This window comes from Cervus canadensis, chromosome 23 (genome assembly GCF_019320065.1).
Source record: "Cervus canadensis isolate Bull #8, Minnesota chromosome 23, ASM1932006v1, whole genome shotgun sequence".
NCBI classification, from domain to species: Eukaryota; Metazoa; Chordata; class Mammalia; order Artiodactyla; family Cervidae; genus Cervus; species Cervus canadensis.
The window spans coordinates 1,252,678-1,270,663 of record NC_057408.1 but is presented as its reverse complement, the minus strand read 5'-3'; the positions used below and the strand labels follow the sequence as shown (position 1 = coordinate 1,270,663).

The 17,986-nt window shown below is 44.3% G+C and overlaps 1 protein-coding gene across 1 annotated transcript in view; it reads right to left on the bottom strand.

The window, feature by feature from the left end:
- Positions 1-17,986, bottom strand: part of LOC122425559 (urea transporter 2-like) — a 32,378-nt gene that overhangs the window by 6,527 nt on the left and 7,865 nt on the right. The window contains exons 2-5 of the mRNA XM_043444039.1: positions 13,796-13,976; positions 12,627-12,816; positions 6,301-6,429; positions 1,449-1,641 (exon numbers count right to left, since the gene is read on the bottom strand). Of these exons, the coding sequence (XP_043299974.1) occupies positions 1,449-1,641; positions 6,301-6,429; positions 12,627-12,816; positions 13,796-13,976 (693 nt within the window). The remainder of the gene's footprint in view (positions 1-1,448; positions 1,642-6,300; positions 6,430-12,626; positions 12,817-13,795; positions 13,977-17,986) is intronic.

Here is a 17,986-nt window from a genome sequence, read left to right as displayed (position 1 = left end):
TGTCTGCCCGGCACCGGGGCCACACGGGCCCCACACTAAGGTGTAAGCACATCGAGACGCAGGGCCAGGCTGGGTGGGGAGGGCTCAGAAATCAGATTTTGTGAACAATATTTGCAGCACCAGCTACAGCTTGATCTTGGAAAACTAACCCTCCCTGTGTCTTGGTTTCCCCATCTGTAAAGAGGATGATGGTAGTTAGCTTTGGGTTATGGTGAGGTTTAAATGAGTTAGTAAGCTAAGGGCTTCAAACAGTGCCTGGTACATACTAAATTTGCTTCAGGGTCAGCTGTTAGCTATCCCTATGTTCATTAACAGGGCTTCTCTGGTGGCTCAGACAGTAAAGAATCTGCCTGCCATGCAGGAGACCTGGGTTTGATCCCTGGGTTGGGAAGATCCCCCTGGAGGAGGGCATGGCAACCCACTGCAGTATTCTTGCCTGGATCCCCATGGACAGCGGAGCCTGGTGGGCTACAGTCCATTGGGCTGTCTATTAATATGCATTAACAAGGTCAGAGTTTTACAATTCTACATTTTTAATCTTGTGTGAGATTTTTATTATATCCCTTTATCTCTGATTTCTAGAGTTCAGTAGAATAAATGCATTTGTATATCTGTGGATATCAGGACATAAGGCAAGGTTTCTCAGCTTTGACATTTTGGGCTGGTTAACTCTTCGCTGTGGGGAGAAGGCCGTGCATTGTAGGAGGTCTAGTGGCATCCCTGGCCTCTACTCACTAGAGGTCAGTGGTACATTCCACCTAGTTTTGACCTTTAAAACATTTCTGTAGACATTCACCCTCCTTAAGAAGGAAAAAAAAAAATCACTCCTGCTTGAGAGCCACTGATATGGAAAATACACAAAAATTTACCCCCATCTTCTATTGATAATATCTTTTTTTTTTTGGCAGTGGGGGGGCATGCCTCGTGGCTTGTGGGATCTTAGTTCCCTAACCAGGGATTGAACTGGGCTCTCGGCAGTGAAGCTTGGAGTCTTAACCACTGAACGTTCCGGGAATTCTCCTCTTGCTAATATCTTTAAAATCTTAAATGTTACTTCAGTGCCTTGACCCTTCACCCACCTATTCATCTTATTTAATATTTTCCCCTCAAAGCCACCATTCTGTATTGCCAGCCTAACCCTTATCTGTACCCTTGTTTATTACCTGCTGCCCTGGGCAGGTTGTAGATGTCCTGAAGGCAGGGATGTTGTCTTATTTTCTGTGTATGCTCAGTGTCCGATGACAAACCTGGCACCTATAAGGTCGCCAGTAGGGGGTTATGGAAAGAAGATATGGAGGTGGCACTGACTCCTTCCTGTGCTCCTCTCTGCTAAGATGCGTCATCTACTGGAGGTGCAGAGAAGCTGAGCGCCTGAGTAATCCACAAAGTGGTGAGTGAGATGGCTGCAGTGGAAACAGGCCCCCACACACCTGCCGATGGTGACTTACCAGGGGCATCTCAATCTCCGACCAGGTGATGTTGGGCACTGAAGACATAGGCTCCACCAGTGTCGTGGGGAAGAAGAGGTTGTAGTGGCCGGTGGCTGCCAAGTACAGGGTCAAGGCGAAGTTGAAGGGCAGGGTGAAGACAGGGAGGTCCCACTTGCTGAAGATGGAACTCAAGGCACTAGTAAAAATGGGGCTGGAGATGAAAGAGAGAAAAGATTAATTGCTGTGATCAATCTTCAGCCTACACTGTCTAGTCTGCTGTGGTCACGGGACCACTCACTGTTCCCCTTTCCTTGGCACAGTCATTCCTGTCTCTCTTGAGAATCTAGTGGTCCACTGACCTGGGACTGGATATAAGCCAGTGTTCAATATAAGTCTACATCCTTGGGAAACAAAATTTAAAAGTCTTATAACTTGTTTTCAGTAGGAAACTTATAAAATAATTTACATATTTCTTTGTTTCTTAAACCAAGAAAACAAATTCTAATCCTTACAAAATGGCATGTGTTGCCTTTGGATCATTACAAGGTACATACATCATGATGTAACCTGGGCTGTGATGACATTTAGAATGTATGCTTTAAATAACCTTCTAGGGGGAGGCTGCTATGGATGTAGGAAACTCGCAGGCTTGAATTCAGTTGAAGTGCTTGGAACTGTTCTGGGAACCAGCATGTGAAAGTGAAACCTTCAGTGGATTGCGTCCTCTGTTTTCCTTTCATCTTCCTTGTAGAGAGCATGGATTTTGGAGAAAGAGGGAGTGAGGTGCAAATCCTAACTCCTACACTTAAAGGCTGAGTGAGTAGCACTAGGAAATTTACCTTGCCTCATCTCAGTTTATTCTGAGAGGCCCATCACCTGGCATCCAATGCCCTATGCTTCCTACAGGGGCACAGGTGCATTGCTGCGGGGCTAAACGTGAACTCATGTGATACAGTGGATTGGTTAACTTTTAATTAAGGATGATCAATCTCAAACAGGCATTTAAGCCTGCCCTAATCCCTACTATAGATCCCTAGCAAATTAACTTTCCAACTTGCTGAGACAACTAGTTCACATTTTCTCCTTTCTCCTCAAATCTTCGCTTTTTGTCTCCCTTTAGTTTCACTAACCACCTTGCTTTACTTCATTAAGAAAACAGCAATGACATGATGAGAAATGCCTCATCTTCCTGACCATAAGATTCATATTCCAACTGCTTTGTTCCCACACACTCTGCCTCTCTGCCTTTTCATATAATGGAGTGTTCCCGCTCTTATCAGGCTAATTCTTTTTCTTGTGCTTTGGGATCCAGCCTGTCTCAAAGTCTTGGTTCCTGCAATTCTGTCCTTTCTCTTTTGCAGCTTCAACCTCTCCTGTTTCTCCAGGTCACCCTCATAAATACATAACGTGCTCCAGTGCATGTATGCTCAGTTGCTCGGTCGTGTCCAACTCTTTGCGACCCCATGGACTGTAGCCTGCCCCAGGCTCCTCTGTCCATGGGATTTTCCAGGCAAGAATACTGGCATGGCTTGCCACTTCCTACTCCAGGGAGGTCTTCCCTCCCCAGGGATCAAACCCGGGTCTCCTGTGGCTCCTGCATTGCAGCTGAATTCTTTACCACTGAGCCACCTGGGAAGGCCAAAGTGCTCTAGAACCTTGTAACATAAAGGTCTTCCCCCTTTAACCTGATTTCTGCTCCAGCTATTGCCCCATTTCTCTGCCTCCTGGACAGCAATACTCAGGACTAGTCTGTCTTTGCTGTCCCCAGTCTTTCTCTTCCTGTTCTTTATCGAACTCACTCCTATCAGGTATATGTTCTCCCCATGCGATGGAAATGGCTCTTGTCCAGCTCACAGATGCCATCTCTCTTGCTGAATCCATGGTCAATCTCCGCCCCTTTCATTTGACAGTTGGATCCTCAACCCTTGCATCAGGGAATGGGACCCTTCTGTCAGGGCTACCACGACACTGCACTTAGTTGCTCCTGCAGGAGCTCCTCAAGTCCCCTTTGGTGGTCCTTCCTCTCTTCTGCCAGACATCTAAGGTTGGAGGATCCTACAGCTCTGTCTTGAGTCTTCTCTGTTTGAATCCTCTCTTTCTGTGTGACTGTCTTTAGTCTCCAGGATGAAGTATCTTCTATATGCTACTATTTTCTAATCTTGACCAGATCACTAAGTTCCAGATTTGCACATCCAATTTCTTTTTCAGCATCTCTACTCAGAAGGCTGAAGTTTAATGTGTCCAAACGGAGCTCTTGATTTGTGTCCTTTCCCCCACCACCAATTTTTTTTTCCTGCCTTTTCCATCAGCCCAAGTTCTCACGCAGATTATAGGAGCATACTGAGTCTTCTTTCCTCCCTACCTCATCACACTCCACAGCCTCCCAGAATATCCTGTTGCCTTCACCTTCCTTAAAATATACCCCAAGCCTAGCCACTTCTCATCACCTTCATGGACATGGCTCTAGTCAAAGCATTTCTGTCCTCGGTGGGCTATTGCAGTAGACTTCTAACTACGCTTCCAGCTTCCATGGCTGTTCCAGCTAAAATCCACTCTCTACACTGCAAGGAGAGAGATTTGTTTAAATTTATCCACATCCTTTCACTCTGCTTAAAGCCCTTTAACTGCTTCTCACCACAGCTGTAGTAAAAATCGAAAGGCTTACTGGACAGGTACAAACTATTAGGTACAAAGTAAGCTACAAGGATATATTTGCAACACAGGGAATATAACCAATATCTTATAATATTTATAAATGGAATATAATCTTTAAAAATTGTGAATCACTATATTGCACACCTGTAACTTATATAACATTGTCCAGCAACAACATTTCAATTAATAAAAAGGCTCCCTGGAGTCACGTGGTGCATGGGGTATGGCCCTCATTACTTCTTCCCTGTCCTGCCACCCCTGCTTCATTCACTGGGCTTCAGCCCCACTGGTCTTGCTTCTTTAGCACATCATGCTTCTTTAGCTGGAATTTTTTCACATGCTGCTGGTTCTGCCTGTGATTTCAAATGGCAGGTACACTCTTGTCGTTTAGGTGACTGTTTAAATATTCCCTCTGCAAAGTGGCCTTCCCTGATCATGCAAGTCTGGACCACCCTTTCCCATTTGCCCCGTTTTGCTTTCCTTAAAGCACTTATCACAACTTGAAAGGATCTTTTTAATGAACAATTTATGAATTTATTTCTTTCTTTGCCAAGAAGAATGTAAGCTCCCAGAGGATGGAGACCTCCTCTTGCTCACAGCTGTCCCCACCATCTAGAATAGTCCCCGGACAATGAAGGCCCTCAGCAAATTGTAGTTTGTCTGGTAACTCTGGCAATACTAGTCCCTGCCCTGTGGACTGGGTTCTAGGGCTGCGTGAATGGATTAGTGAAGTGCCAGGGTAGTAAAAGAGAGATCGGCCGCAGCAGGTGCTCAATTTTTTTTTTTTTCATGTTAAATTGGGAAGTGAGGGTGAGGTCACTGTAGACACACTTGCACCCAGTGCCCCATGGCTTAAGGGCTTTTGTAGTTATAAACCAAATGGATGCAAATAAAGACAGGCCCTCCTCCTTCTGCGACGTGGCATGTGGGGGGCATTAAGGAAATCACCACAGAAATGGCTGCCTTAGCATTTTGTCTTGAAACATTAAGGAGGAAATCCTAAGAAGAAATGTAAATTGCCCAGAATGCTTAATGTCGTAATTTATTTGCGAACACTACTAAAAAGTACCGGAACAGCACTTAAACTAAATTAAACGAACTGGTTTTACTAACTCCCGACTTTGAAACCAGAGAAAGATGTTAAAAATCAGACAGCATGTCGGAGAGTTGTAGGGCTCGGGGACTAGGGCACGCGGGCTCCCCTGAGGCTTTCGGTCACTGCGCGGGTGTGGGTGTGGGTGTGACCAGCGGCAGTGGGTGTGACGCTACAGACCCACTGCAGGTTCAAGTGAACTGGGCATCACGTGTGTAAAAGGCCTATTTGTTCCTAACACCCTTCATCTTGACTTTATTTTGAAGAATGAGGCGATCGCACAGCAAGACCTCAACCGATGCTTCTTGTTCAAAGATTCTACGCTTTAAACAGAGACATTTTGTTCCAAGCAAGCTCTCTGATTCTGTTAGAAGCAAAATTTCAGTTTTTGGGTCTTGGTTAGGCCACTGGATAGATGATTCTCATGCAGCCTGGAGTTGAATAGTGCGGACTCTGGGTTTATCATCTGGGGTAGGTTATGCTGCCTCTGCATGCCTTTCCTTCCCTTCTGTAAACTGGGGACAGTAATAGTCCTCCCTTGCCTAGCACTGTGCCAGGCACTTAGAAAATACTCGGTAAGTGTTAGCGCTCATTAGTAAGCCTATCATAAAGAGGAGTTATCAGCACAGTAAAACCTATGTGGTGGACTTCCCTGGTGGTCCAGTGGTTAAGAATTCACCTGCCAATGCAGGGGACAGGGTTCAATCCCGGGTCTGGGAAGATTCCACGTGCTGTGGGATAACTGAGCCTGTGCTACAGCTGCTGAGGCTCACACGCTCTGGAGCCTACTTTCTATGACCGGAAAAGCTACCACAATGGAAGCCCACATATGGTGATGAAGAGTGGTCCCTACTCACCATATCCATAGAAACCCATGTGCAACAAAGACCCAGCAGAGCCATAAATAATAAAGAAATAGCCAATATGAAAAAAATGTGGCATCTGGCCTTTGAAAGGTCCCCCTGTTATTCCCAACTCAAAATGACCCCCTCGTGTTACAACTGAACTCATGGACTTTTGGGAGACAAGCCAGCCTTTGAAGACACTGGGTCCCCTGCCAGTGTCAGACACAACGCCTTGGGTCCCTGTAGGTGTGTAAGCAGAAGGAAGGAGGTGTCTCACCAGGACATAGCCGTGAGGGTCACAGGAAGCAGAAGCCACCAGTAGTAGTCTAACTTCTCAGAGAACACAGCCACCAGCGTTCCCACCAGCATCCCGTTGTACCCGTGCAGACCCGAGGAGATGGCGGCCCTGGGGGTGAAAACAGTTACTGTGTAAGTTTAGTGGCACTCACTGGGCCCATTCCTGGTGCTCACAGAAAAAAATCAGTTCACTTGATGAATACTGGGTAGTCACATTGCTGCCGGTATCTTTCTAGATCACACACGCGCGCACACACACACACACACACACACACACACCTGTGATTACTCTCGCTGATCTAGAATTAAATGATGCACTTTGTGTCTAAACTCTCCTTTGCAAGTCAGGGGAGTCTACACTCCTTGATACAGAGGGAAATCTAATAGAAACCTGACACCAGGAAGGTGTATGTGTGTGTGTGTGTGTGCACACGCACGCATGCGTGTGTGAAAGAGGGCAGGAAGAGGAAGGAGGGAGGCAGGGAGGAGAGCATGTGTTCTGACTGTGCTGTGTGACACTGTGATTTTCTGACATTGAGTGCTTTCTCCCGTCTGAGGTTGTCCCCAGAGTTGACGAGGGGTGTTAACCACGCTCCTCCCCATACTCGGCATGGTAGGGGGACCCAGAGACCCCATAGAATCCAAGCTCTGCCTCCTTCTGCTTCATCAGAGGTGCCTGTGTGTACCCAAACTCTCCCTGATCCGAGTGAACTCTGCCCTTGACCCTTCCCATTGCTCTGCTGGGCAAGGGATGAGACTGGGCAAATCACATTGCAAACCCCCCACAGAGAATGAGATTTGTGTGCTGTGGTCTCCCCTGCCCTCCACTGAAAGCTTCATGGGGCAACGCTCATCTGATGTGAGTGTCAGCAGCAGTCAGTAGTGTCTGTACAAGGAGAGTTGTTGAATGGATGTGAGTGCATGTTAAAGCCTACCAGGTACTGACTGTTTCATAGGCAGAGGCATCTGGAAGCATCATGTCCTGTGATGGAAGGAGGGTGCTCTGACCAGAGGAGGCTCCTGCCTGGCAGAGGCCATGGCTTGGGTCTAGAACAGGGGACCTCCAGTTCTGGAGTGAGCAGGAGATCAGCTCAGCTAGATTAGGGGAGTGGGAGGCAGGGGAGAGGGTGGGAAAGCATATCTAGACAGTGTCTAACAAGAGAAGCTGAACATGGGGCCCTTGTGTGGGGACACTTATATGGGATTCGGGACAGCTGGGTCTTTAGCTGCTCCTGGGAGCGGGCAGGGGGTTGAGAAATGACAGGGTGGGAGGAAAGACCATTGGAGTTCAGAGTCTCCTCAGGACTAGAATAACTACCCGAGAAACCTAAGTTTTGGGGAAAAACTCTTTATCTTTAAGGGTGTTTGCATTTTCTCCATATTTTTTCATTTCTGTTCCATGTGAGAATTTAGTATTATTTTAGTTTTAATAGCAGCTGATTTGGGAAAACTGAGCAGAGACCATTGACCCATATTGGCAGGAGGGTGTATAGGAGCAGCAGGAATCAAAGGAAGGGACTCAGGGGAGATAAAATTAGGGGGGGCATCTAAGGGCTGCCTCCACAGTTGTCCTTCCCCATGGCAAGTCCCCTTCCCTGGACCCTTCTGTAGCAAAGCTTTTGTGGCTTCTGGTTTGATTGTCAAAAGGAAACCCATCACCTTACATCCCTGCCCTGACCGTCAAAAATATAAAATTAGGTTCAATCTCAGTGCCCCCAAAGGCCTTCATTAGAACCACGTTCTTCCAGGACACTGTGGCATTAGTGCTGCTGAACTTGAGGCTGCCATGGTAAAGCGGCTTCTTGGACTAGTGGGGTTGGGGTAGGAGAAGTACGGATTGGGGAGTGGGCATGGGGGGAAGAAGGAGTGGTGGGCAGGGAGAAGGGGTGTAGTGGGGTGTGGGGATAGGTCGGTAGGCATGATGGAGGGGAGCGGTGGAGGTCATGACTAGGATATGCAGCTACATCAGTGGTTTTCTGGGGACCGTGGTGAAGCTGGGGCTTCTCGGAATGATGTGTGTATGGAAGTCACGTAGGGTGCTTAGAGCTTTGAGCCTATGATGTAGAATCTGTCACTGACCTTCCAGAAACGAAGTTGGAGTCTTTGCTAGACACTGTGGTAGAATATGGAACATCTGAGATGGAATTCTTGTTCTCAACATAGCCAGTGAGACCAGACTCAGAAAGCAGAGAAACATCCCATATGGTATGGGGGTATATTCTGTGATTGTTCAAAGAGAAAGGAGGGTTCAGAGAGCACTGGGATAGTCAGGGGTGGCTCCCTGGAGGAGGAGGGATTTGCAGGAGGTAGAATTAGATTTTACAGTGGAGGTGATGAAATAGATTCTAGGGATTAGATTTGGTAGACAGAGTGCCTGAAGAACTATGAACAGAGGTTTGTAACATTATTTGGAGGCAGTGACCAAAACCATCCCTAAGAAAAAGAAATGCAAGAAGGCAAAGTGGTTGTCTGAGGAGGCTTTACAAATAGCTGAGAAAAGAAGAGAAGCAAACAACAAGGGAGATAGGGAAAGATATACCGAACTGAATGCAGAGTTCCAGAGAACAGCAAGGAGAGGTAAGAAGGGCTTCTTAAATGAACAATGCAAAGAAATAGAGGAAAACAATAGAATGGGAAAGACTGGAGATTTCTTCAAGAGAATCGGAGATATCAAGGAAATATTTCATATCAGGAAGGGCACCACAAAGGACAGAAAGGGTAAGGACCTAACAGAAGTAGAAGAGATTAACAACAGGTGGCAAGAGTACACAGAAGAACTACAGAAGAAAGGTCTTAATGATCAGGATAACCATGATGGTTATCACCTAGAGCCAAACATTCTGGAGTGTGAAGTCAAGCGGGCCTTAGGAAGCATTACTAAGAACAAAGCTACTGGGAGTGATGGAATTCTAGCTGAGCTATTTAAAATACTAGATGATGCTACTAAAGTGCTGCACGAAATATGCCAGCAAATTTTGGAAGACTCAGCTGAGGCCACGGCATTGGAAGAGGTCAGTTTTCATTCCAAACCCAAAGAAGGGCAATACCAAAGAATGTTCACACTACTGTACTATTGTGCTCATTTTACATGATGGTTATGCTCAAAATCCTCTAAGCTGGGCTTCAGCAGTATGTTGACTGAGAACTTCCAGATGTACAAGCTGGATTTAGAAAAGGCAGAGGAATCAGAGATCAAATTGCCAACATTTGGTGGATCATGAAGAAAGCAAGGGAGTTCCAGAAAAACATCTACTTCTGCTTCATTGATTATACTAAAGACTTTGACTGTGGATCACAACAAAATACAAAGAATTCTTAAAGAGATGGGAGTACTAGACCACCTTACTTGTCTCCTGAGAAACCTGTATGAGGGTCAAGAAGAAACAGAACTGGATATGGAAAACTGACTGGTTCAAAATTGGGAAAGGAGAATGACAAGTCTGTATATTGTCACCTTGCTTATTTAACTTATATGCAAACTACATCATGTGAAATGCTGGGCTGGATGAATCACAAGCTGGAATAAAGATTGCTGGTAGAAATATCAACAACCTCAGATACACAGATGATACTACTCGAATGGCAGAAAGTGAAGAGGAACTAAAGAGCCTCTTGATGAGGGTGAAAGAGGAGAGTGAAAAGGCTGACTTGAAACTCAGCATTCAAAAAACTAAGATCATGGCATCTGGTTCCATCACTTTGTGGCAAATAGAAGGGGAAAAAGTAGAAGCAGTGTAAGATTTTATTTTCTTGGGCTCCAAAATCACTGTGGACTGCCCTTTCCAATCACTTTCATGACTGCAGCCATGAAATGAAAAGAAGCTTGCTTGCTAGAAGGAAAGATATGACAAACCTAGGCAGCATATTAAAAAGCAGAGAAATCAGCTTGCAACAAAGGTCCATATAGTCAAAACTGTGGTTTTTCCAGTAGTCATGTACAGATGTGACAGTTGGACCATAAAGAAGACAAAGCACCAAAGAATTGATGCTTTCAAATTGTGGCGCTGGAGAAGACTCTTGAGAGACCCTTGGACTGCAAGGAGATCGAATCAGTCAATCCTAAAGGAAATCAACCCTGAGTATTCATTGGAAGGACTTGTGTTGAATCTGAAGAGTCAATGCTTTGGCCATCTGATTTGAAGAACTGACTCATTGGAAAAGACCCTGATGCTGGGAAAGACTGAGGGCAAATGGAGAAGGGGGCGACAGAGGATGAGATGTTTAGATAGCATCACCAACTCAGTGGACATGAATTTGAGCAAACTCTGGGAGACAGTGAAGGACAGAAGCACCTGTGTGCTGCAGTCCGTGGGGTCACAAAGAGTCAGACATGACTTTAGTGACTGAACGGCAACAACAGGATTGGACAGGCAGAAGCAAACGCTCTCAGCTGGGAAGAGTGTGATGCTGTGTGGTAGGCTGGGTGAGGCCCGTCAGAGAAGGCTTTGGAATCCGGCTGAGGGATTGGGTTTTTACCTCATGCGCTCTTGTCTTAGATTCTTAATCAGGATATTTGGGAAGATTAGGCAGACAAGGTGTGTGTTTCCCTTCTAAAGCTGGGAGCAAAAAAATCCATGGAGCAACTCTTTGAATGACTTGGCAAGTTTTCCAGTGGATTATGGCCAGCAGGGAAGGGGGAGAATCAAACTGTCAGAGCAGGAAGGGACCCGGGCTTCTTGAAGATGACCTGTAGGTTGGCTAGATGGAATTCACCTCAGGGGATTTTTGGCAAACAATGATGGAGCAGAAAGACAAGAGCTGATTTGTGAGAGGCCAGTTATGTGTCAGCTGCTGTGAGGCTTTAGGTAAGTGGCAGCAAAGAATAGGGAATCCAGTGCTAGAAGCCGAGACACAGATCCGCTGAAGTGCATTTCTCCTGTCACTCACCAGAACTACACCCCAAAGAATTCAGCCTCTCATCCATCTGACCTGGAATGGCCTCCCAGCTAGAGCTGGCGTGTGCCTTGGTGGAGCTGGAATGTCGGTGGCTGGAGGAGTGTGGCACTGGTTACAACACAAGCAACTTGGATCATTCCCCAGGCTCTGGGGTCACCAGGGGCCTCTGGCTCTGCTGTCCACTCTGTCCATGTGCCAGGGAGAGTAGCCACGTGTCGAAATCTGAGCCCTGCCACCCATTGGCCATGGCACCATCTGCGAGCAACTCCCAGCCTCCTTTCTCTCACTTGCAAAATGTGAACGCTTTTTTCTCCAGGTGATTCACTGTCTGCTTTGTGAAGTGGCAGGAAGAACCACAAGTAACAAGGCAAGAAGGTGTTTTTCAATCTTGGACAGTACTCCACAGTAAGGAAGGAATGTATTTTGTAGTATGACCCAGTTTCTCTCTCTCTCTCTCACACACACACATAACATGACTGAAACAAAAATTTCACAAAATAATACTTCACCTTTACTACGTATGGATCACTCTAATCTGTTTTATTTTATTCTGTTATTTTAATTAAAAAATTTTTTTTAAATGCTGCTGACCATTCATGATATGTGAGTGGATTTGTGACCCCAAATTAAAAAAAAATTGAGGACATGGGCATTCCTAAACCTCTCTGGTCATCAGAAGCACCCAGGAGAATCTTATTTAAAACACTATCCTCACATCCAGATCCGCTGAAAGGGAACATCTCTGGGAAGGAGGGAGAATGGGGGGAGGTGAGAAATTACATTTCTTAACAATCACTCCAGGTGATTCTAGCCATCAGGAAAGTTTGGGAACCATAACTTATGGCAAAGGTCAGTTCAATAAAATGCTACTTATTGTTACTGGAATTTGTGGCCCCTGGTGCAGAGCTGGCCGCTCCCCCAGCCTGCCACTGTGCTTCCCAGCTCCTGTTTGTTCCCTTCTCTAAACCACCCCGGCTCTACCTCCTTGCCCGCTGGCCTTCCGCTCTCCCACCTCAGCGCTACGAGTTCAAGGCTGCCCTCTCTAACCTTCCCAGCATGTAGAGATGTCTGCTTGCTCTGAACTCTCCAGTATGTATACTGCCTAGTATTATTCAGAGACATTTCTTGTCTGTTAGTTGTATCTCCCTCAACTGCGTTGTAGGCTCCATGAAGGAAGAACAGCTGCACCCACCTTTGAGGGAATGTTTCCAGAAGGTTCTACAGTCAAATGGAGCCTGGTGCTGTCACTTGCTGTGAGCACACTGTGTGAAGAACTCCAGTGACATGTTCAAAGGTGATTCTCAGGAAACTGGTTGGCTGATACTAGGATACAGTTAGCTGGTCACTCAAGTAATTACTTCTCCACCTCTCTACTCTGAGAACCCAAGACCTGCATACAGAGGAACTCACCTGTCCTGGCTCAAGATGAGGGCAGTTAAAGTTGACACCACGGTCCCCAGACCTCCCGTAATCATCCACCAGGGGTTCTGGATCAGGAGCCCTATGAAGATGATGAGCCCGCTGAGAGGGTTGTTGGCAAACATCACCTGAGCGGCCCCCCTCAGAACCCAGTCTGTGAACTGGAAGGCCAGGGGTTTATCTGAAAGAGATAGGCAGAGTCATCAGCAGGGTTGAGCCTGTGCTTCCCCGCCGGACCGCTGTTGGCGTGGCAAGCAAAGCAGACGGGGCGCGCTAGTGGGGACATTTCCTCTCATCCCTCCTGGGGTCCAGCCTGAGCCTCGGAGCGGCCTGGCAGTCAGTCCACAGTGGGTGCAGTTCTGCTGTACAGACTGAGCGCCATGCTGAGACCAATTGAATGCTGTTCCAGCCATCAGCTTGGTTGGCAAGGAAGCCCCAGGAACATTCCAAAGGAAATTTATTGGTCCAAAGGAAGAGGTGGGGAGGGAAGGAAACTCTTTGGTGTAGAACTCTATGGCTCAGTTGAGGGCTGGTATCTGAGCAGGAAAGAAACTGGTCTGGAGGGGAAAGAAAGCTGGGAAAGAAATGATTTTAGCCCAGCTGTGAAATTAGCATTGAGTTATGCATTGACACTGAAGATTGACATCTGTTCTGTCTCATTCTCTGGTTTGGTTTCCAGGACAACCTATACAAGTGGGGGGCAGGAGGGGGAAGGGAGGGTGGGGGCTATTTGCTGCAACATTAGTTAAGGGAAACTGGGAGATGAATGATGTTAAAAGGAAAGAACCTGGAACACTGGGGAGGGTGAGGCCCATATTTTCTTGGCACATAAAAAATGACTGTGGAATAAGGGAAGGAATGACCATTTAGCTTGTTAGAAAATGGCTTACATGTTGCTACTATGGTGGCCCTATATCTATTCCAGGTAGGAGTGAAGCACTGGCAAAGAGCTAAAATCAGTGAAATGCACTGAATTCTGAAATCATGGGAATTCAGATGGTAGGATACATTATGCTCCCTGGAGCCAGCTTGGGGCCGCAACACCTCGAATGTGGGGACCTGCCGTGGGTAAGTGAGGGAGCAGCTTCCCCAGTCCAAGCCAAGGGGAGCGTAGGCTCTCTGGCCTGGCCTGGCTGCTTCGTCCCTGGACATCCGCCTACCTTTCAGCCAGCTCCTGTACTCCTTCATCTCGCCTGTGAGGTAGCCCACTGCCTGGAAGAGACTGATGCCCCCTTGGCCTGCAGAGCCCTGGGGGGCTGCCCCACTTTCTCTTTGTGTATCCTTTTCATTGGGTTTTTCAATCTTCACAATGTGGCTTTCTTCGTTGGATGACCGGAGACCCTTTCAGGAAGAGCCATGATAAAACATTAAATAACAGAGCTTTTTGAGAGCAGGGGCATTTGGGGCTAGGGAAGATTGTCAGATTTTTTTTTTTTTAAATAAAAATAGGGGATTATGGAGATAAATGTCCACTGTGCAATGCTGTCTAGAGTGCTTCATGTAGGCCTGCCCATCCCAGGACTGCTACACATTCCTCATAGCGGGGTTCTTAACTTTGCGTGTCCATGGATCCCTTTTGGTAGTTTGGCAAGCCTGTGGACTTCTTTCTAGAATGTTTGTAAATGCATCAAATGAGATTGCAATGAAAACCAATTATATTGAAATGCAGTTATCACAATATTTTAAAAACCCGATGTGCATATAGGGGCAGTAGATCCAATACCAATACTGATTATAATTCCAAGGTAGAGATGAGTGAATATGTGGGATGTCAACTCAGGACAACTCTCTAGGGCCATTCTAGCTCCAGAACTCACTGTAGGATCACCCAAGACCTTTACTGTGACTACATCACAGCTCAACTTTGGCCCAGTCTTGCTGCTTTCAGTTCTTTACAAGTATCGACCCAAGGACAGACCCCAGTATACTTCTTAGATCCATGTCTCCATCTTGGAGTTAGCGTTCTAGGAGAACCCAGTCTGTGGCAATGACAAAAATCCCAGGTACTACTGATGTGGCTGTTGTTCATTGCTTTTATTTATCATTGAAGTAAATGCTAAAGTTCACTGGAGGTTAGTGAAAATAAAGGTAAATTCTTTTCTCCTTCTAAGTTCCATCCATCCATGAACCCTTGGATCAGGACTCCTTGCTCTAAAACTATGCCTTCCAATATAATAATCAGTTGGACATATGACTCTTGGCACTTAAAATGTGGCTAATCTGAATGGAGATGTGCTCAAGTAGGTTTTGAAAACTTAGTATGAAAAACAAATGTATAAAAGACCTCAATGATACTTTCTGTTGATTATATATTAAAATGATGATATATTCATATGTATTAAGTTAAATAAAATTTATTTATTCAAATAATATTATTTACTCAAATAATTTCACCCATAATGAGCTGTTTGTATAGTTTAGAGATTAATATATTTTAGAGCACATCCCAATTTAGATTAGCCACAGTTCAACATCACAAAAACAAACAATCCAATTAAAAAATAGGCAGAAGATATAAAAAGACATTTTTCCACAGAAGACATATAGATGGCTAAAAGGCACACAAAAGATGCTCAGCATCACTAATTATTAGAGAAATGCAAATCAAGGCTACAATGAGGTATCACCTCACACCAGTCAGAATGGCCATTATCAAAAAGTCTATGAACAATAAATGCTGGAGAAGGCGTAAAGAAATGGGAACCCTCCTACACTCTTGGTGGGAATGTAAATTGGTACAGTCACTATGTAGGAAAACTAAAGATAGAGCTACCATATGATCCAGCATTCTGACTCCTAGGCATATATATGGGGAAAAACACAATTTGAAAAGATACACGCATCCCAATGTTCATTGCAGCACTATTTACAATAGCCAGACTATGGAAACAAGCTAAGAGTCCATCAGTTGGATAGATGGATTGATAAAGAAAATGTGGTATATACATACAATGGACTATTAGCCATGAAAAGAATGAAATCATGCCATTTTCAGCAACATGTGGACCCAGAGATTATCATACTAAATGAAGTAAGCCAGTCAGAGAAAGACAAATATCATATGATATTATTTATATGTGGAATCTAAAAAAATGGTACAAAGAAACTTATATACAAAATAGAAACAGACCCACAGACCTAGAAAACAAACATGTTACAAAGGGGAAAGAGGAGGGAGGGATTATTACTTTGGGATTAACATATACACACTACTATATATAAAATAGATAAACAACAAGGACCTACTATATAGCACAGGGAACCATACTCAATATTTTACAAAATATTGCAATAACTTATCAGGGAAAAGAATCTGAAAAAGAACACACACACACACACACATATAACTGAATCACTTTGCTGTACATCTGAAACTAATACATTGTAAATCAGCTATACGTCTATAAAAAATAAAATAATTTTATCTACTTCTTTTCTTTTTACTTTTAAAATATAACAATATAAATTTAAACTTATATGTGTGGCTCACATTATGTTTCTATTGTACTCTAATGGTCTACAGATTTCTCTAACCTTCTTACGGCATCAAAACTTAAATGTCCTGAGGATGTCAGTAGAAATGATGAGCTGAGGCCCCCTCAAATTCTCTCCTCCATTAAGGCAATGAGAACACTGGGAAAAAATGTGACTGAGGTGGTGGATAACAATTGAGGAAAACAAGAAGTTAATAAAAAGCTTAAAAGGAAAAACTAGCATGTCCAAAGTGGGCTTTAAAAAGCTTGGGAATATGTCTTGTTAATCTCTGGAATTCTGCATTCAGTTGGGTATATCTTTCCCTATCTCCCTTGCCTTTCACTTCTCTTTGTTCCTATTTGTAAAGCTTCCTCAGATAACCACTTTGCCTTCTTGCATTTCTTTTTCTTTGGATGTTTTTGGTCGCTGCCTCCTGTACAATGTTATGAACCTCTGTCCATAGTTCTTCAGGCACCCTGTCTACCAAATCTAATCCCTTGAATCTATTTTTCACCTCCACTGATTTTAGTCATATCTGAATGGTCTAGTGGTTTTTCCTACTTTCTTCAATATAAGTCTGAATTTTTCAATAAAAAACTCATGTTCTGAGCCACAGTCAGCTCCATTGTTGATGGGATACAATATATAAGGATGTCATTTGTACAACACTAACAGCATAAAGGGGAGAAGGCAACGGCACCCCACTCCAGTACTCTTGCTTGGAGAATCCCATGGACGGAGGAGCCTGGTGGGCAGCAGTTCATGGGGTCGCTAAGAGTCGGACATGACTGAGCAATTTCACTTTCACTTTTCACTTTCGTGCATCGGAGAAGGAAATGGCAACCCACTCCAGTGTTCTTGCCTGGAGAATCCCAGGGACGGGGGAGCCTGGTGGGCTGCCGTCTATGGGGTTTCATAGAGTCGGACACGACTGAAGCGACTTAGCAGCAGCAGCAACAGCCCAAAGGTGATATGGATAGAATTATATAGTAATATAGCTTTGGATAATATTGTAATTAAGTTGAATTTAATCCAAACTATATTTTTATAAGTTAAGACATTTAATTGTAATATCCAGGACAACTACTCAGAGAAAAAACTAAAACATATACATAACAATGACAGAAGAATTAAAATGATACACTAGAAAACACCTGTTTAAGATAAAAGATGGCAGTAGTGAAGTAATACATAAACAAAAAAGATACATCATATATAGAAAGCAAATAGCAAAATGGCAGGCATAAATCCTACCTTATCAGTAACTACATTAAATGTAAATGGATTACATACTTCAAAGACAGAAATTGGCAGAACAGAATTTTAAAAGTTATACAACTATATCTTCTCTAAAAGAGACACACTTTATATTCAAAAATATAAATTGATTGTAAGGATGGAAAAATATATATTGTGCCAACAGTTACCAAAAAAAAAAAAAGCCAAAGCAAAGCAAAAGCTGGTGTGACTATACTAACATCAGCAAAATAGACCTTTTGCTAAGACAAAAATTGTTACTAGAGAATAAGAAAGAAAAATTTAGTAATAAAATGATCAATCTACCAAGAGAATATAATAATTATAAACACTACATGCTTAACAACAAAGCCCCCAAATTTATGAAGCAGCAATTTTTAGAACTGATGTGAGGAAAAGTTGTTTCAATAATAATAATTGAAGCCTTCCATATTGCATTTGAAAAAAATGATAGAATATCTAGGTAGAAGATCAAGGAAATAGAAGACTTGAACAACTCTAATAAACTAGATCAAATAGACAGAGGTAGAACCCAACAGCAGCAGAATATACCATTTCTAGTGCACCTGGAACCTTCTCCAATATAGTTCATGCCATGTGAGTGTGTGATCAGTTGTGAC